This window comes from Stenella coeruleoalba, assembly GCF_951394435.1.
Source record: "Stenella coeruleoalba genome assembly, chromosome: 4".
Lineage (NCBI taxonomy): Eukaryota > Metazoa > Chordata > Mammalia > Artiodactyla > Delphinidae > Stenella > Stenella coeruleoalba.
Genome location: NC_137149.1, coordinates 36,771,950 through 36,793,049, shown reverse-complemented (window position 1 = coordinate 36,793,049; position 21,100 = coordinate 36,771,950). Strand labels below are relative to the sequence as shown.

The window sequence follows — 21,100 nt, the reverse complement described above, 5'->3', positions numbered from 1 at the left end:
CCCAGAAACGGGGGTGGGGAACACAGTGAGCTGGGGGAAGGGCCGTCCTCCGTCCCAGGTCAAGGGCGGGCAGAACATGCATAGAGAACAGAGTGGCAAGCACCTCTTACAAGATGTTTGGGGTGGAGGTCACCAACTTCTCAGGCTCAGCTCTAAGTGGTTCTTTTAATTTTAAAAATGTATTGTTTATTTTTAATTGAGGCAACATTAATCTACAACATTGTATGTTTTATGTATACAGCACTGTATTCCCTCTCCTGCGCGCCCTACAACGTGCTCACCACCAAAAACTTAGTGTTCATCCGTGACCATATAGTCGACCCCCTTTACCCATTTAACCCTCTCCCCCAGCGCCCTCCCTCCTGGTCACCACTATTCTGTTCTCTGTATCTACCTGTTTTGTTTTTTAGTTTGGTTTGTTCACTTATTTTGCTTTTGTTCATTTCTTTGTTTTGTTTGTCAGTTTTTTATATTCCGCCTACTGGGTTTGTATTTCTCCATCTGGCTGATTTCACTTAGCATAATGCCCTCAAGGTATATCCACGTTGTCACAAATGTCAAGATTTCATCTTTTTTGTGGTTGAGTAGTATTTCAGTGTGTGTGTGTGTGTGTGTGTGTGTGTGTGTGTGTGTAGTAGCTTCTTTAGCCATTCATCTGTTGATGGACACCTAGGTTGCCTCCATATCTTGGTTATTGTAAATAATGTCATGATGAACATGGGAGTGCAGGTATCTTTTTGGATTAGCGTTTTCACGTTCTTTGGATAAATACCCAGAGTGGGATAGCTGGAGCATATGGGCTCTGTTCTTCATTTTTTGTTGAATAGCCATACTGTTTTCCACAGTGGCCGCACTGATGTACATTCCCCCCAGCAGTGCACAAGGGTTTCCTTTTCTCCAAATCCTCAACAACACTTATTTCTTGCCTTTCTGATGTTAGCCATTCTGACAGGTGTGAAGTGATATCTCATTGTGGTTTTGATTTGCATGTCCCTAATAATTAGTGATGTTGAACATCTTTTCATGTGCGTTTTGGTAATCTGCATGTCTTTGGAAAAGTGTCTTTTCAGCTCCACTGACCATTGTATAATCTGTTCTTTTTTGTTTTTGAGTTGTATGAGTTCTTTATATAATTTGGGTATTAACCCCTTATCTGATATATCACTTGCAAATATCTTCTCCCATTGGTAGGTGGCCTTTTTGTTTTATTGATGGTTTCCTTTGCTGTGCAGAAGTTTTTAGTTTGACGTAATCCCATTTGTTTACTTTTGCTTTTGTTTCCCTTGCCTGAGGAGACATATCGAGAAAGATATTGTAAAGACTGATGTCAAAGAATGTACTGCCCATGTTTTCTTCTAGGAGTTTTATGATTTCAGGTCTTATATTCAAGTCTTTAATCCATTTCAACTTACGTTTGTGTATGGTGTGTGACAGCAGTCTAGTTTCATTTTTAAGACCTGAATATTATAAGATATGGTTGATAGCAATTGAAGAAGACACAAATAATTGGAAAGATATTCTGTATTCATGGATTGGATGAATGAACATTGTCAAAATGTCCTTATTACCTAAAGAAATCTAGAGATTCAATGCAATCCCTATCAAAATCCCAAGGACATTTTTCAAAGAAATAGAACAAAAAATTATACAGAACCATGAAAAACTCTGAATAGCCAATGCAATCCTGAGAATAAAGAACAAAGCTAGAGGTATCATATCCCCTGATTTCAAACTATACTACAAAGCCACAGTAATCAAAACTGCATGGTACTGGCCCCAAAACAGATACACATATGGAACAGAACTGAGAGCCCAGAAATAAAGCCACACATATATGAACAATTGATTTACAACAAAGGAACAAAGAACACACAATGGGGAAAGGGTAGTCTCTTCAATAATTGGTGCTGGGAAAACTGGACAGCCACATGCAAAAATAGAAAAAGAAAACTAAGTGGTTATTTTAAAAGGTGTCCCAGGAAAAGCAAAGTGGGAGTTTGTGGCAGGAGTCCTAAGCTCAGGTCCTTATTTAAATATCCAGGCTCTGGGTGTGAGCTGGTGTTATACTGTAAAATGCCCAACTCATTCTCAGGGAGAAATGCTGGTGGCTTGGTCCCATGTGAGAGCTGTGGGTATGGTGATAAGAGGCTGAATTGGGGACATAGGTAGGTAGTTATGATGGCTAGCTGCAGCTAGGAAGACATTTATTTGATTTTTAGCCCAATTTTCATGATGAAATAGAGACCAAAAAAAGGTTAAGAAATGTGCCCAAGCTCACAGAGCTAAAGGCTATGTATGAATCCATAGAGTCCACGAATCTGTGCCCTTGAGGGATGAACTTGCTGGAGTGGGGCATGTCTGACCCATCACTGAGTCCTGGTACACAGCAGAGACTCAGTGCCATCAAATGTGAATTTCGCGGCATCCTGCAGGGAGCCCTCTGGGCGCAGCCGTAGTTCATTCTGGCCAGTGGCCACTAGAGGGCAGCAGTGCTTTTTCCTGTGCGCAAAGTTTCAGGACATCAGCTTCAGCTGAGTCAACCCCATCTGGTCCCAGGTCACCTGGAACTGAGAAACTTTGGGACGGAAGGGCCCCACCGATGATCATCCCTCCACCAACCCCAGCCTCCTACCCAAGCCAGAGGAAAAGAACACGCTTGAGGACCCTGGCGGGAGACTGGACAGGACCATCAAGACCTGCGTCGCTACCCCTCTCCCTGGCCCCCACCTCACATCTGAGAAAGGGAGGCCAAGAAGGGGGAGGGACTTGCCCAGGTCACACAGAGACTGGGTGCCATGTGATCACCCTGTTCCCTGAGACGCGCTCCAGCCCTTCTCTCCTGTGACCCCAGGGTCCTCCGTCAGTCCAGCTGACACTGGAAGGCCTTTGGCGGGGGGTGGGGGGGGGAGCGGTGTGCGTGTGCACACAATCAGATTACTATCCCAAGGAGGCAGCAAGGGCTGGAGGGCCAGTCAGGGAGGAGACCTGCTCCAGCAGCCTGCTGACCCCTTCCTGGTCTACATTTTCAGTCCACAGACCGGAGAGCAGTAATTGTGAGAGGCAAATGATGCCAAGTTCCTCAGCCTCAGGTATCCTGGCGTCAGCCGAGTGTGGATTGATGTTTAAGCATCTACACACCACCGCAGCTTGACCTTTGAGAATCCTCTCTTGCTTCAGACATGCACATGGAAAGGTCACATTGATTGTTTCCCAAATCCCCGCATAAATATTTGCTTGGCTGGCTGAGAACCTCGTTCGCCTGTGTAAATTAATATAATTTATAATTAATTTATAATTAATTGCATTTAGAATTTTTATTTATTTATTTATAATTAATTGCATTGGCAGGGCTTCCTGTCCACAGCCCGATGCCAGCTTCGGAGGCTCTGGCTTTTCCCGTTGATGGTCAGCACGTCCAGGCAAAGCTTTCGGGCTTCTCCAAGCAGTGCCCCCTTTCCCTGACTCATGTCCACCGGTGAGGCCTGTGAAGGCCCCGCCCTGCCCTCCAGTCCCCTCTCCCCGCTCCCTTGATGTGGCCTAGTCTTGGCGGTTGCTCACACCTATCGAGCACCACTGATGGCTGACGTAACACTTGCTGTGAGCCAGTCTCTTTCCCAAGTGTTTTCCACACCGTCACTCATCCACACAACTCTTGGCAGAGCCCTACTCAGTAGTTGTTATCATTAACCCCATTTTACAGGTGTAAAGACTGAGGCCAAGAGATGCTTGTAAGGGACAGAAATAAGATCGGAACGAGGCATCTGGCTGGAGAGTGTATCTCCTTTACCTGTACGTGGTAAGCTGTTGGGCACTGAGCCACCTGACAGTGTCCTGGATGCTTTGGTGTGGGTCCTGCCACCACACCTCTGCTGGAGCTGTTCTCTCCTCCTGATGCTTCCTTGCCCTTCCTCTCTTCATCTGGCAACTCCAATTCCTCTTCCACGTTTCTTCTTAGACCCTCTATTCCAGAAGTCTTCCTAGGATCGGGCCCCTCGCTGGTAACTGTGGAGAATTCTCAGTTTGCACCCAGGGTTCGTCCACCGTTGGAGGAAGATTGCTTCTCATCACTGCTTTTGGCCAAGCATCCACATCCCTTTGCTTTTGTCCACGGCAGACCTTCCCTCTGTCTTCCCCAGGCCCCACCCCTGCCCTCTGGTTGGCCACCCCAGCTCCCTGCGTGAGACTGGAGCATAGTCCATGGGTTTATCCTGTTTGCTTATTTTAGCAGGAGAGTAATCAGAGGTGGGGTGACTTCAAGATCAAAACAAATCCCACTTTGTGAGTGGCCAGGACGTTTGCTCTGGGGCCCTGCCAATTACCTCCACCCCACCTCTGCCCCCATTTCCAGCCTACGACTGGTAGTATCTGACCATTTCATTCCCCAAACAAGAGCCATGAGAGAACTTTGCCAAACGATATTTTAAAAACATGCAACCACAAGGAAGGAGGATTATTCTACAGCGGAGAGTCCCGGGTGCTGCTGAGAAGCCGGTCATGTGACCCCAGGTGCAGGAGCTGGTCCAAGGCTGTTTCTGCCCGACTACTTGCGTTTTCAGGTAATTCACCTAATCTTTGAAGACTCCCCTTTGTCATCTTTTTTTTTTTTTTTTTTTTTTTTGCGGTACGCGGGCCTCTCACTGTTGTGGCCTCTCCCGTTGCAGAGCACAGGCTCCGGACGCGCAGGCTCAGCGGCCATGGCTCACGGGCCCAGCCGCTCCGCGGCATGTGGGATCTTCCTGGACCGGGGCACGAACCCATGTCCCTTGCATCGGCAGGCGGACTCTCAACCACTGCGCCACCAGGGAAGACCCCCTTTGTCATCTTAAAGATGGTAGAAATCATTTTGTTCTGAATGCATCTCAGGGTTGTTTTGAAACACAACGTGTATCGTGGGTCCGTGTGTCCCCTGGGCTCTGTCAACTGCAGAGCATCACAGAAAATACGGGGACCGTGAGAATGGGGGCGACCCCAGGTCTGAGGTGGGACGGAGAGAGTTGGACTCCCTCTTCAGATGGATCCTTCGTCTGTGTCCACGCTCTGAAGGGGACACGTTCCAGGGCCCAGTGTCCTCGGAGGAAGCACAACCTGTGGCCGGAGATAAGCAAGAGCTATAAATCCATTTTATGAGGCCTGGAATCGCTGTCTGCACAGGCGGCATCCTGGCTGCTGTGAGGGAGGCTTATCAGCGATTTCAGGAGGCCTGTGACACCGATAAGACGGAAACCAGGGCTGTGAGCTGCCTGTGACAGCAGCGGGGCCTGCGCTGGGCGCCTGGGAGCCACAGCTCCGCGGTGCCAACGACAGTCAAGAGCATGCTTTCCCGGGGCCGTGATCCTCCGCCGGGATGCCCCTCGGAACCGGGTTTTCAGTGTGTCAGCGTGGTACTGTGGTTCGGCATAAATTTTCCAGCCTTGAAAACGGTGCATCCGAATTTATTATTATTTTGCTCATATGTGTCATAACCATGGACCTTCCAGAAAACGAGCAGGATCTAATTTTACAGTAATGATTCCTGCATTATCTCTTCACTTTAAATCAAAACCACACCATTCTTCGTCTTATAAATATGTTGCTCCAGGGGGTGAACTTGCTGAATCACTCCAGAACTTTCCATTTGAAACTGGAGGGAAGAGGAAGAGGTTTGGGAGGGACGAGGTGTGAGGAGTTGGCAGTTTGGGGAGTCTAAGAGGCAGGAAACCTCGAGGTACCCAGTGGGAGACCCAGAGGAGCTAGTCTAGAAATGTGAATTCGGGGATGGGGGCCAGGGCAGGAAGAGAGGAAGGAGGGATGGAGGCTGATCTGCCTGGTGGGGACTTTCTATGGAGTCCGTGGCCTGGAGCAGAGAATTTTCTGAAGATGCCAACAAGAAAGGAACACAAGGAATAAAGACTATGTGGAACAGAAAGCACAAATCACCAGATAGACATTTAAAGGGATGTCAAAACAAGAAAAGATGCCAGGGACATCACTCCTGGGCCTGAGACCCTTCTACCTTTAGTTTTTCCTTTTCTCAGAGAGCAGATAGGATTGCCAGGTGAGGAGTCGTGAGGATATCAGATAATGTTCTTCCATCAGGTCACCAGGAGATGGGCTTCCCACACAGATGTCTTCTTCTGATACTTGGAGTAGATCAGCATAGAGTTCCTGCTGGGGTACAGTGGGTAGTGGGGGACCCGGACCTCCTCCAGGCCCTGGCCAGCAGCTGGGGTGTGGGGTGTGGGACTGTGCTGCTGTGGACTAGCCCAGAGCACTCTGCTGGGAGTGGGGAGTGCAGACCAGGGAGGGGAGTATTCAGGCTTTGGAGGTTCTGCAATGAAGCAGTTGTGTGGCCCCGGCCAGTCTCTTTCCCTCTCTGAGCCTTTTGAGCAAATGTCTAAGCTCCCGTCTCACCCCTTGAGCTCCCACATACACAATGCAAGCCCTGAAATGTCCTCCAAGGGAGTCTTGTCAGGTAATTCCTCCATCAATGGAAAGAGCAGTGAGCTCGGTGTTTGGAACCCTTGGTGTGAGCACCAATCCTGCCACTTCTTGGCTGGGTTACCTCTGGCAAGTTACTAAACCTCTCTGAGTATAGTTTTCTCCCAAAAGTTCTCTCTGGCTCTGCGTTAAACAGCAATGCTCAGCTCTACTCTTCACAGGAGGAAATGGTACCTTATGCTAGAAAAGCGGGGGGGAAAGTACTAATTGAATCATTGAATCATTTATTGGAAGGGGATTTCAGTTGTTCCAATGAATAGAATGGTTATATTCACATTTTAAATTCTGGAATATTGGAAACATACAGAAAATAAGACAGAAAATTATAAATAAACAGCACAACTCTGATTCAGTAAGTGTTAACCTTTTGTCCTGCACGCCTAAGCTTTTAAAAAATCCAATATTACTGATAAAGGTGAAGTTCTCTTTCCCTCCCTGTGCTGCTTCCTCTTCCCCATTCCCAGAAGCAACTAGTCACACGAATGCAATGTGTTTCCAGTCCATTCTCCTATGCTTCTAAGGAGTTTTTGATAGTCTTAAGTACATACAGCTATTTTGGGGGACATACACTCCTGAAACTTTTTTTCTTATTAGACAATAGGGTTTTTTTTTTTTTTGCGGTACGCGGGCCTCTCACTGTTGTGGCCTCTGCCGTTGCGGAGCACAGGCTCCGGACACACAGGCTCAGTGGCCATGGCTCACGGGCCCAGCCGCTCCGCGGTATGTGGGATCTTCCCGGACCGGGCCACGAACCCGTGTCCCCTGCATCGGCAGGTGGACTCCCAACCACCACGCCACCAGGGAAGCCCAAGACAATAGGTTTTGAGATCAGGGCTTGTTGAATCATGGGCAGCTGATTCATTCACATTAACTGCTGTGTAATATTTCATGGAATGAATATATCAGAGTTTACTCATTTTTCTGAGGGACTTTTAGGATCTTTCTTTTTTCCATTATAGCCAATAATGAAGTGGTAGTGAACATCCTCATTTATATCTCCTTGTGAGATATATTCCTGAGATATATTCCCAGGAAAGAAATAGCTTGACCAAATATCATGAAATTGCTCTTTAAATAATTTGTATCAATTTACACTTCTGAAAGCAGCCCATGAGAGGTCCTGTGTCTCCTTGTCCACACTAACCATTGGTATCATGAGACTTCATGTTTCTTCGTATTTGATGGGTATAACACTGTATCATATTGCTGTTTTAACATGCCTCTCTCTGGTCGCTAGAAAGGTTCGACATCTTTTCATAAACTTAAAAGGCCATTATGGTTTCCTGTTCCAGATTATTCAGTCCACATCCTGCCCATCTTTCTATATCGTTCTTACTGATTTGTAGGCAATTTGGATAAGATTAGTTAACATACTATTTTTCCAATCGACAGGGCTTTTCTTTAGCTTTGTTTATTGTGTCTCTTAAAATCTTATGTTATATTTTTAAATGTTTTCTTTATTGAATATATTCTTTGGATCTTGTTTAAGAATTATTTCCTTATCCTAATAACAACGATAGTCTGCCATGTGTTGTTCTAAATATTTTAAAATATTGCTTTACTTATTAAGTCTGTCATCCCTCTCAAATTTATTTTTGTGTATGAGATAAAATTTCCATTTTTTCTAAGTGGATATCCTATTATCCCAGCAGCATTTATTGTATTGCTTATTATATTCCCACTGATTTGTCATGTATTCTCAGCAATACACCAAATTTCATTTGTTCTGTTCCACTGGTTATTTTTTTCCCCTGCATCAATAGGCCACCATACTAATTTCTACAATATTATTACAAGTCTTGATACCTGGTAGGGAAATTTCCCTCCTTCCCTTTTTCTTTTTCAAAATTTAGTTAATCTTTTACATTTTTCTGTAAATTTTAGGCTCAGCATATCAAGATCTGTCCTGTTGGGATGTTCACTGAATACATTGAATTTAAGTTGAGATTCATAATCATGGCTTATCTCTTTATCTATATAGGACATTCTTTTATGTCCTTCAATAAAGTTTTAGAATTTTCTCCATAAAGCCTGTACACATGTTTACTTATATTTATTCCCAGTTGCCTTATGGTTTTTGCTGCTATTGTAAATGAGATTGGTTTTTAAACTACATTTTCCAATTAGTTTTTGATGTCACTGCTATCCGTTTTTATTTATTAAATATTGACTAAATAATAATATTTTTTCTAAAAAGGCCTATCTTCTGTCCTGAATTTTATCTTGAGCACTTTCATGAACTAAAAAGCTTTATCCCATATGTTTCTATCCCCCAAAATATGTTTTATGCTTTTCCTGCTTTTGTCCATTACATAAACGAAATCATTCTGCATGTTTTCCACTACTTATGTTTCCTCCTCACTGTAGGCACCTGAGATTCAGCCATGTTATGATGTGCCATTGTAATATATTCTGTATCATTATCATTATATGACTCTACAACAATTTATTTTTCCATTGATGGACTTTTGGGTTGTTTCCAGATTTGCTGTTGTAAACATTCTGTCATAAACTTAGATATATTTGTGGTACACTTGTGCAAGAATTCCTCTAGGGTATATTCTAGGGTTAAAATTGCTGGGTCATAGGGTATACACATCTTCACATTTACTAGGTAACATCAAGTTGTTTTTCCAAATATCTGTCCCACCAGCAGTATGTCAGTTGCCTCGTGTCCTCACCTACACTTGATATTGTCATATTTTAAATTTTTAGGCATGTTTGCAGATACAACAGGTATTTAATCGAAGACTTGCTTTTAAATCTATAGACGGAGATCACTTGTCCTAATCCACCCATCCTTCAATGTTGGCATAAGAACTAAAGTTAACAGAGGGGAAAATAGATTTGAAAATATTTTGTAAATTACAAAGTTTCCCTCATACTTAAGAAGTTATCATCACCAGTAAATTAAGAGTATCCTAGAGAATCAATAGACAATGTTACAGCACAACTCCAGACCCTTCCCCTCTCGAGCTAAATGATTTACAAGCTCAGAATGTCTGTAGACCTGTAGGTCAGAAGAAGGATGCCTATTGTGGTGACAGTGACAGTGATCTGAGCCCATCTTCTGAATAAGGAACACCTTCCAATTTTATAGCATCTTCAGCTGGGTTGACTCTGGAACCTTGGGATCAAGATGAAGTGAATTAAGAAGCCATAACTTGGGCATGTTTTCTTGTTTTTGGGTGGCAGCCAGAAAATTCTTGAAAAATAAGTGGTGCTTGCATTTTAGGAACTTGATTGCAAACGTTTTGGAAATGTATATCCAATGCTTAAATAATTACTGGGATTCTTTCACTATGAAGGAATGTAAACCTAAGTTATGACTGCTGACCTGGCCATTTTCTGCACATTGTGCTCTATTTTTCTGTTCTTTCTTCTCCTCCAACGCTTAATTGATTTCAAGGGCAGTTCATGACGCTACCTTGTAAATTCTTTTTTTTTTAAATTTATTTTATCCAAGTATAATTGACTCACAATGTTGTGTTAATTTCTGCTGTACAGCAAAGTGATTCAGTGTTTTATATATATATATATACATACACATTCTTTTTCATGTTCTTTTCCATTACAGTTTATTACAGGATATTAAATATAGTTCCCTGTGCTATACAGTAAGAGATTGTTGTTTATCCATCCTATATATAATAGTTTGCATCTGCTAATTCCAAACTCCCACTCCATCCCTTCCCCACCCCCATCCCCCCTGGCAACCACAAGTCTGTTCCCTATGAGTCTGTTTTGTAGATAAGTTCATTTGTGTCACATTTTAGATTCCACATATAAGTAATATCATATTATCCTGTGAGTTCTTGATCTATGTCTAGACCTGAATATCCTGCAAAGGCAAAAGTTGATTTCACATTATTGGCACTTTTGCAAATCAACGAGGCTTAAACTATGAGGACTTTTGCCTAATAATTCTCAGTTGGTTGACATCGCCAACCAACTGGTGTGAAGGTGCAATGCTGATGTCAGCAAAGTGCTCCAAGACAGCACTTCCCTGGTGGTCCAGTAGTAAAGAATCTGCCTTCCAATGCAGGGGACATGGGTTCGATCCCTGGTCGGGGAAATAAGATCCCACATGCTGCGGGGCAACTAAGCCCTCGTGCCACAACTAGAGAGAAGCCTGCGCGCGGCAAGGAAAAATCCTACATGCCCCAACGAAGATCCTGTATGCTGCAACTAAGACCCAACACAGCTGATCAATCAGTCAATCAATAAAGAAAGAAATTGCTCTGAGACAGCCTAGACTGATGACTAAGCTTTTTATTTTTTAAATTTTTATTAGCGTATAGTTGATTTACAACGTTGTGTTAGTTTCAGATGCACAGCAAAGTGAATCAGTCATACATAACATATATCCACTCTTTTTTTTTTTTAGGTTCTTTTCCATATAGGCCATTAAAAGAAAGATAAGGTTCTGTTCACGTCTCTGCTGCTGGCTGCAGTCCAGTCATGTTTTATGGAAGACCTTGGTCAGAGCCCTGTGAGAATAAGTGTCAGCAAGAGGTGGGTCTCTGTGTGTGTGTGTGTGTGTGTGTGTGTGTGTGTGTGTGTGACAGAGATAGAGACAGAGACAGAGAGTTACAGAGGTTTTGAAGTTGACCAAACAGTGAGAATCACAAAAGCATAGGAACCAGGCCTCCAAGGCTGTGAATATATCAGTGTTGTAAGTGGCATATACTTTATGAAGAAAGAATGGGCTTGGACCACTTGGAATTGCCAAATCTTAACTTCTGACTTTTCTTGGTCTTCCCAATAACCAGTATCCAGTCTCCATAAATATCCAAAACATAGTTACTGAGTATCTACTAAGTGTCAGGAATGGTGCTAGGTGGGGGGGATAAAGTGATGAAACAAAATGACGTGGTCCCTGCCTTCCTGGAGCTTACAGTCTAGTGGGAAAGACAAAGAATATGAAAATAAACAAATGAACATATGATCAAGTACTGTAATGTCATAGGATGCTTTGCAGAGACTGATGGTGGTGATGGTCAATGAGGGGTTTGTAGACCAAGGTGAGAACTTCAAATTTCATTCAAAGTGGGAAGCTGTAGAAAGTTTTTCAACAAGGGAAGGACATGATCTAATTGATGTTTTAAAGTAGATGATTCTGGCTGCTGAGTGGAAATTGGATGGGAGGGGGCCAGAGTGAAAGCTGGGAGGCAATTGCAGTCCAGGTAAGAGGTCATGATGACCTTGACCAGGATATGGATAACAGGTATGGAGAAAAGAGCACAGGTTCCAGGTATTAATCAGGGTTCTCCAGAACCCTGGATATAGTTATACATTTACAGATATAACATATCATATTTATTTGAAAAAGGATTTGTTATAAGGAATTAGCTGACACAGTTATGGAGGCTTAGAAGTCCCATGATGTGTCACTTATACGCTGGAGACCTGAGAAAGTTGATGGTATGTTTCCAGTCTGAGTCCAGAGGTCTGAGAAATGGAAAGTTAATGGTATAATTTCTGGTCTGAATCTGAAGGCCTGAGGACTAACAGTGACGTTGGTGTAAGCTTCTGTCCCAGGGCAGGACAACACCAACGTCTCAGCTCAGCAGTCAGGCAGAGAGAACAAATTCTCTCTTACTCAGTCTTTGTTCTATTCAGGTGTCCAGTGGATTGGCTGAGGCCCACCCACATTGGGGAGGGCAATCTCTTTACTCAGTCCGTTAACTCACATGTTAACGTCTTCTGGAAACATCCTCACAGACACAACTAGGATAATGTTTAATCCAGTATTCTGCACACTCTCTGGCCCAGTGAAGTTGACACATAAAGTGCTTTGGAGGCAGAAAGTACAGGACTTGCTTCTTAGTTGCAAAGGTGGGAGAAAGGTGAGGAAAAAAAAAATCAGGGGACACAAGCCCACGTTTTTCATGGAAGCAAATTGTGAATGATGGGGCAATTTTACTGAGACAGGAAAGGCCAATGGGCAAGAAAAGCAAGAGTTACCTTTAGAGAAGTCAATTCTGAGGTACTTGTAGGGACTCTAAGAGAAAATGTAATAACAAGGTAGTTGGAAAATTAGCCTAAGCGTCCTCGGAAAGTCTGAGTAGGAGGTGTGAATTTGGAGGTCCTTTCACTAGGTGGGTTAAATCAGTTGAAGAAAGAACATGGGCTCTAACAATTAACAAGCACATGAGAAAAAAAAAGAAAACACCCTTCTGTTGTGGAAGCCTCAGGGGAGAAGGATCAGTGATTGTCAGAATCTCACTTGGGACAAAAAGAGCTAATGGTGAGTGAGGATAAGGGGACAGTGTTCTTACCTTGGTCTACAAAGCCCTTATTTAGCATCACCAGCATCAGTCTCTGCAGAGCATCCTATTACAGTACCTCACCATTAGCTCCATCCTCCATCAGAGAAAGGAGTCCTGGGCAAAGGTTGGATGTCATGTTCTGAGAAGGTTCTGAACTAATGTTGAGGTGGTAAAGAGCAAATGGTGAAGTCAAGAGATGCAAAGAAGGTGGGGTTGACCAGTTGGCTATAGAGAAAGAAGGAGAAGGAGCCCAGGCTGGTACCCAAATGTCTGGCTTGGCAATGGGCTGGTTCACAGGGGAGGAGCCGTGTCCTCATTTTGTTATTTTTGAAATCCAAAGCAGAGGGACCCCTTCAGGAATTGACAACTTCCAACCACTGGGTCCCAGTCTTTCTGCCTAGAAAAGGATTCTCCTTTATGTGACCCTGGTTATTACACAACTGGGGTCAGGACAGACACCCTCTGCCTGCGTGTCCCTGCCAGGCCTCACCATGGTCCACACTGATTACATTCTTATTATTTTTTTTAATAAATTTATTTATTTATTTATGGCTGCGTTGGGTCTTTGTTGCTGTGCACGGGCTTTCTCTAGTTGCAGCCAGCGGGGGCTACTCTTCATTGTGGCAGGCAGGCTTCTCATTGCAGTGGCTTCTCTTGTTGTGGAGCACACATCTAGGTGTGCAGGCTTCAGTAGTTGCTGTGTGTGGGCTCAGTAGTTGTGGCACATGGGCTTAATTGCTCCGCGGCATGTGGAATCTTCCCGGACGAGAGATCGAATCCCGGTCCCCTGCACTGGTAGGCGGATTCTTAACCACTGTGCCACCAGGGAAGTCCCGGTAGTTCTATTTTTAATTTTTTGAAGACCCTCCATACTGTTTTCCATAATGGCTGTACCAATTTACACTTCCACCAACAGTGTACGAGGATTCCCTTTTCTCCACAAAACTGACCTGTTGTCTTTTTTATAAAACCCATCCTAACAGGTATGAGGTGGTTTTTCATGGTGGTTTTTTTTTTTTTTTTTTTGGTACGCGGGCCTCTCACTGTTGTGGTCTCTCCCGTTGCCCAGCACAGGCTCCGGACGCGCAGGCTCAGCGGCCATGGCTCACGGGCCCAGCCGCTCCGCGGCATGTGGGATCTTCCCGGACCAGGGCACAAACCCGTGTCCCCTGCATCGGCAGGCAGACTCTCAACCACTGCGCCACCAGGGCAGCCCTTCATGGTGGTTTTGATTTGCATTTCCCTGATAGTGATATTGAGCACATTTTCATGTACCTGTTGTCCATTTGTATGTCTTCTTTGGCAAAACATCTATTCAGATCCGTTGCCCGTCTTAAAATCAGATTGGGGATTTTTTGCTATGAGTTTTAAAAATTTCTTACGTACTTTGGGTATTAACCCCTTATCAGATACATGGTGCAAATATTTTTTCACATTTCATAAGTTGCCTTTTTTTTCATGGTTTCCTTTGCTGTGCAGAAGCTTTTAAGTTTGATGTAGTCCCACTTGTTTACTTTTGCTTTTGTTGCCTGTGCTTTAAGTGTCATATCCAAAAAATCATTGCTGGGACTTCCCTGGCAGTCCGGTGGTTGGGACTCCGTGCTTCCACTGCAGGGGCACAGGTTCAATCCCTGGGGAACTAAGATACCACGTGACACAGGGCACAGCCAAAAAAATAAAAATAAATACATTTAACCATTCAAAAAATATTTAAAATAAACAAAGAAAATCATTGCTAAGATCAATGTTAGGGAGATTTTTCCCTATGTTTTCTTCTAGTAGCTGTATGATTTCAAGTCTTACATTTAAGTCTAATCCAGTTTTGTGAGTGGCGTAAGACAGAGGTCTAGTTTCTTTTGCGTGTGAATACCAATTTTCCCAGCACCACTGATTGAAGAGACTATCCTTTCCCTATTGTGTGTTCTTGGGGTCCATGTCAAAGTTATGCATGAGTATGTATCTGGGTTCTCCTTTTATATCTGGGCTCTCCGTTCTCTTCCACTGTTCTATGTGTTCTGATCCATGTGCCAGTACCATCTCGTTTTGACTATAGCTTTTAGTATAATTTGAAATGATGTGATACTTTGAGCTTTGTTCTTTGTCAAGATTGCTTTGGCTATTTGGGGTCTTTTGTGGTTCCGTATGAATTTTAGGATGGCTTTTTTCTGTTTCTGTGAAAAATGCCAGGGGAATTTTGATAGGGATTAAGTTGAATCTGCAGATCACTTTGGGCAGTATGGACAATACTTTTATTTTAATGGTATTAATTCTTCTAATCCATGAAAAGGGGATAGCTTTCCATTTATTTGTGTCTTCCTCATTTTCTTTCATCAGTGTCTTATAGTTTTCAGTGTGCAGGTATTTTATCTCCTTGGTTAAATTAATTCCTATGTATTTTATACTTTCTGATACTATTGTAAATGGGCTTTTTTCTTAATTTCTCTTTCTGAACGTTTGTTGTTAGTGTATAGAAATGCAACTGATTTTTGTATATTGATTTTCTCTCCTGCAACTTTACTTAACTCTAACAGGTTATCTTTGGTGGAGTGTTTAACATTTTCTATATATAAATCATGTCATCTGCAAACAGAGATAATTTACTTCAAGAAGAGGGAATTTTGGACACAGGGATACAGACGCCAGGTAAATACCACGTGTTGATGGGGACAGAGATTGAATCGATGTGTCTATAGCCAAGGAATGACAAGGATTACCAGTAGCCACCAGAAGCTAGGAAGATGCAAGGAAGGATCCTCTACCCTAAAGCCTTCAGGGAGAGGATGACCCTGACAACACTTAGATTGCAGAACTTCTAACCTCTAGAACTATGAGGCAATAAATTTCTCTTACTTTAAGCCCAGTTTATGGTACCCTGTTATGGCGCCCTAGGAGACCAGTACTGTGATGCTCTGGTCTTGTGCTTCTAGATATAAAATCATAAGCTACTAAATCATTCTCATAAATCATCTAAGTCAAAGACACCTAAGAACAAGGAGGGAAAGTATGGCCCACGTGTACAGAAGGGAGTAAAGGAAACAAAAAGACCACAGTGTAGCATGTGAACTTTTAAAAAATCAATATTTGAAATCTTTTTCAACAATCCAGTTACTTAACTGAGATGTTACTATTGTGTTTATGAATTAATTAAACAAGCATGCTTCACCTGCAGAGAGCCAGTGTGGGACAGAGGGGAGAGTGCGGGCTTTGGAGCTCTTTGAGTTCAATCCAGCCTCCCCACTTAGCAGCTGGTGACCTTGGTCAAGTTACCTAATCTACATGAGCCTCAGCCTCCTACGATGCCCGTCTCTAGGTTTGTTATGGTGACTCAGTGAACTGATGTTTATGACGTGTCAGGTACTGCACTGCCATGGGTACGATGCAGGATACAGTCTGTCCCCAAACATAAATTAGAGCATCTTCCGACGCTTTAAAGACAGACATTCACACAGGTGGTTTGAAGCAGACCCAGAAACACCGGTGCTAGATGGAAAGAGGAAGAAAGACATATCTTGCTAAAAGCAGCAACTTGCAGAAAGAGCATGAAATAAACACACTGACACCCACCTTGGACAAATACAGCAGGACACGTGTTTCTCACTGTAATGATAGTCTTTATTTGATTTTCATCACCTTTCAATGAAAGAGTGGTTCCCATCAGCACTATGTAAGTATGAACCTCGCAAATACATCTTATAGATAATGAAATTTCCTTAAAAATGAAAGATAAGTGTAAGGAAAATTTGTAGAGAGAGAAGGTATAAAATAGAAGCTTGGTTAAATGTAAAGCAGGTTTTTATCAAGAAAGAAAAATGGTACCACTACTCCGTTAAAGTGGTACTGCAAACATACTATTTTGCTTGTTCTCAAGCTAGTTGCTCATAAAAAAGAAGCTGGTTTGCCCTTTTCTTCTTAGTGATCAAATCAACATGCTTGTGTACCTCACCATCCTGGTAAGACAAAACCAAGGGGAAGGAGAAGCAAGGCTTCTAACTATGTTAAAAATCGTTTCTAGGGTAGGAGCACAAGCCTTGCTTTCCAGAAGGTGGAGAGACACATGACAGTTTCCGGGAGACCTGTGGGGGCCATGGCTTTAGCCCATTGTGTCTGGGCAGCTGACATAACTTCAGTCCCCCTGGGGTCTCTCTCTGGTCTGAGCTGCCTTAGCTCTGATGATCTGGCAGGACCGTGGTCACTAGGATTGGGTATTCCAAGGCACTGCAGTCATCCAACAGGAACACCAAATCCTGGAAAAGATGTGCAATGAACAGGAATGTCACTGAAGGTGGCCACAGAGCCCATGCACAACTATAGGACTCCTGGTTATCCTCAAAGACTGTTCAATTGTTCCCCTTTGTGTGAAAATTTCCCAACCTTCATTCCCCCAAGGAGAGCTGGTTACGTCTTTCTTCACCATCCCATTGAATCTCATATAGTCTTTGACTGTTGAATTCAGTTGTACGTTGGTTGACCAGATGGATGGATGGATAGATGGGCAGGGGAGTGAATAAATGAATAAATCTCAATTATTGAGCAAAAACTCTGGGCCAGACATCGGGGATATCATGAGTAACAGCACCAGGTCTCACCTTCAAACACTTTAGAGCCAACAGCAGCACTTTTCAGACTGTATTATGTCGTCTTCTTGTCTCCCCCCTCCATGACCAAGGGGAGAGGGGAATGAGGAGGGGAATGGGTGTGGGACAAAATGCTTGTCTCATCTTTGATGCAGAGTAACAAACAAATCTTAATAAAACTTAAAGCTAAAAAACCTAATAGCTAATTATTAGTTTCCTGGGCAGGCCTGGTGTTCGGTATTCTATGTTTAGTCACCTTGATAGAGATCTTAGGACCGAGGGAGTTACTACAGTGTCCAGCACACACTGGTTGTAAGTAGTATTATCCTCCCAATGCTCTCCTGACATGGGTATCATTCACGAATGAGGAAACTGTGGCTCAGAGAGAGGAGGGGACACTGGCATTTAGGAAGCAGGGAGGTGAAGACAGGGGCTCAGGTCTGCCTGATGCTGAAGCCTGTGCCCCTAGGACCACACGACTCTGCTTTCTACATCTTAACCAGTGCTGATTCTGCGTTTTTCCCGTCTCCCTCCCCTCTGCTGCCAGATTCCTCCCAACACAGAGCACACCAGAAGCCCCTCCCCCAGGAAGTCTCCCCTGATCCCAGGGCTCTGGGAATTCTCGGAATTCCAGAGTCCTCTACCCGCAATCCCAGCCCCATTTGACTCGCAGCCTGTGGTCTTGGGTGTTGGAGATGGAGCTGGAGGACAGGAGGAGCCTTGTCCTGAGTTCCCCAGCGCTCAGCAAGAGCTATAGGGCTGAGGAAGGGCGTTGTGACCTGGAAGCACCCCACAAGCTTTTGTTTTCCTCCTCCTCATCTCCCTCTTCTCCTAACCCTTCTCTTAAGTTCTTGGCTAATGACAGGTAGAAAAAGAACGTTCAATGGCGTCACTTACCCTCCTGCAGAACGAGTTCATGATGGTGTACAGTTTCCGCACTTTGTCCTTCAAGGCATCTACCCGGGCCACCTTCCAACACTGGGGTGATGCCACAAAGTCCCTCAGCTTGGCCAGCACACAGTAATTCTGTGAGTGGACAACAGGGACGGGTCTCGTGGTGGAAGTCAGTAGCCAGAGACGCGGGAGCTGGGGACTCCTGGCCCTTCTGCACAGTCTCTCCCCACTCCCACTCCAAGCCCTCCCGCAGGCAGGCAGACCCCTCTTACGTGTATATCCAGGTACAGCCTGGGCAGGTATCTCACACACGGCTCCTGCAGAAAGGGAAACGGGTTTCTGTGTTGCTCACAGGGACACACCCTCAGCCTGGCCACAGAAGGCTCTTTGCCAGCCTCCCCAAAACCAGAGCAGCCCCAGATCCCTGGGGCCTTCCTTGATGCTGCCGTGTACAATACTTTCTTGTACCATATGCCACACTCCCCCAAAGTAAACTGCTCTTCTAGAATTCGACTTTTAGAATGCAACCATTTTATCATTGACTATGAGCTAGGGAACAGTTTTATATATATATATACACACACACATATACATACACACACATATATATATATATATAGAGAGAGAGAGAGAGAGAGAGAGAGACATACATATAAATATGTGTGTCTATATATGTATATATATTAAAACAGTTCTATAACTGTAATCTAGACATAGTAATATATACAGTATATACTTTAGTAATATAAAACAGTATATATATGTACACTTTTATATTACTGTATTTCACTTTTGCTTCTGTGCTGGCCTGAAGGTCAGAAGACCCAGATTCTGGTCCCTCCCGACCAGTGATTCCCTGTGTGACGTGGGGTAGGTCTCCTTCTTCTTTGTGACTCGGTTTCCCAGTTGTGAGATTAGAGAGTTAGAACACATCACCTCCACTTCCTTCCAGCTCTGAGCCTATGCATTATTTTAAGCTTTAAAATCATATAGTTTTAAAATATGCTCTACCTATTTAATAGCAAGGAATTTGCGGATACATTGGGGCGCAAAAATACAACCAAATGTTGTTACAAAGAAATATTAATTTATTTGACAGAGTCGCTAAAAAGTAAATTGCAGAACTGCTGTGTTGTTTGATCCAATTTGTCCACACACTTGGATAACTATGTACAGACCCAGAGCTGAAATCCTATCCTCTGAATGTGATGGCAGCAGGTCACCTCTAGGTGGTAGAATTGCAGTAATATTTATTTTCTTCTTTGTCTTTTGTGCCTTTTCCAACCATTTTCAAAGTATATGACTTTCATAAGTTGAAAAAAATACTCACCATTTAAGTTTCAAAAAGAAAATACAAAGGAGGTGTTAGGGTATCGTAAGCCCCACATCTGAGAACGGTGCATTTGTTTTGAAGGGTTCACAAGTGGTAAAGGGATACTTTTAAATTTCACCAGAGCTTTGAAGTTTAATTTGTTTTGTTTCTACACTGGACGAGCAGTCAGGAGGCCGGATTCTAGTTCTGGGTGGCCCCTGTGGGACTGATGGCTCCGAGCCCCTGGGTCTTCCTCTTAACACAGTGTTGAGAACAGTGCAGACATCCTGGGTTGTCCTCTGTGCAGGCTGTGTCTGCATTCAAGTCTTCAACCCTCCAGCTGCCCGAAGCCGGTGAGGGGCTCGGCCACCCCCTCTCACAGCTGAGGATGCTGAGACTCAGGGCTGAGTAATTTGCTCAGGGTCCTACAGCAGGTTAGGGGTGGGGCTGATTCTGGGAGTTGCCCCCTTAGCTCCTGCTGGCTAGTGGAGAGAAGAAATAAGCAGGACTCTTTGGTCCTCCTTAAGTTGGAGCTCTAAACTCTATGGGAGCTTCTCTTCTCCTGTTCCCTTCTCTTCCCTTCTCTTCCCTTCTCTTCTCTTCTCTTCTCTTCTTTCTCTCTTTCTCTCTCTCTTTTTACATTTTAAAACAGATCCTCTGATATTTGCTAGCTAGTTATAAACAAAAATTGTGATGTCTTTGATTATATTTTCTTTGTATTTAAAAGGAAGTGCAAACCATCGGTATTTAATAGGATGGGAATAAAACACAAATACCCTTGAAATTAACATTGACCAGAAAAGAAAAATAGCGTTTTTTCCCTGGTCCAAAGGCAAATTTTTGAGAACTGGGTCTCCCAGTCCTCAGGGGGGCCGAGGGCACTCACCGAAGGCTCCGTGGCCTGCAGGCTCCGGGAGTCAGCGGTGATCTCCCGGCTCAGGGCCAGCATCCTGGAGTAGCAGGTCGGGGGAGCCGGCTGAGCGGCGGGGGGGCCGGCCAGAAGCAGCATCAGCAGGGGAAGCAGCTGGGGGGTCATGGTGCAAAGGCGGCCTGACTGCAGCCCGAGGCCAGCCGCCCCTTTAAGCAGAGGCTTGGGGGTGGTCCTCCACGCCTCCGTTTCCTGTGGTGCCCAGCCAAGGCCAAGAGCACACCCACCTGGCCTGTGGACACTGGAGCCTTTCAGACCTAAAGGTCCCCCTTGTTGAGAGGAGGTGCTTCCTGGCAGGGGCGGGGAGGGGGAGATGCCAGGCACCTGGAAGGGAACAGGGTCTTCCTCTCACACAACTTGCCATAGAACTTTCTCTCCTGGCAGGGGCTCTTCCTGAAGTGGCAGGATTGGCAGATGAGGGGGGCAGAGGACAAGAGGGAGACAGGAGGGGATGGTGGTTCAGCCAGAGGGGCGGGAGTGAGCATTCAGTTCCTTCAGTCAGAATGGGGACCGTTTGGTAAAACTGGATGATCTCTTGGAGCAGAGCTGGGGGAGGGAAAGGGACCAGAAGTGATGGATTGAGGACCAGTGATCAGGGGGTTTGGGCTCAGGCAGCCTGGGTATCACTATCCACCCACCACTG

General features: G+C 44.4%; 1 protein-coding gene across 1 annotated transcript; it reads right to left on the bottom strand.

Annotated features, from left to right (window-relative positions):
- Positions 1–16,358: 16,358 nt before the first annotated feature.
- Positions 16,359–20,571, bottom strand: CYTL1 (cytokine like 1). The gene is made up of 4 exons (XM_079920343.1): positions 20,416–20,571; positions 18,490–18,534; positions 18,221–18,349; positions 16,359–16,993 (listed from the first exon to the last, which is right to left on the bottom strand). Exons 1-4 carry the CDS (start codon positions 20,563–20,565, stop codon positions 16,910–16,912), a joined length of 408 nt encoding a protein of 135 aa, XP_079776469.1. The 5' UTR covers positions 20,566–20,571; the 3' UTR covers positions 16,359–16,909.
- Positions 20,572–21,100: the final 529 nt, after the last annotated feature.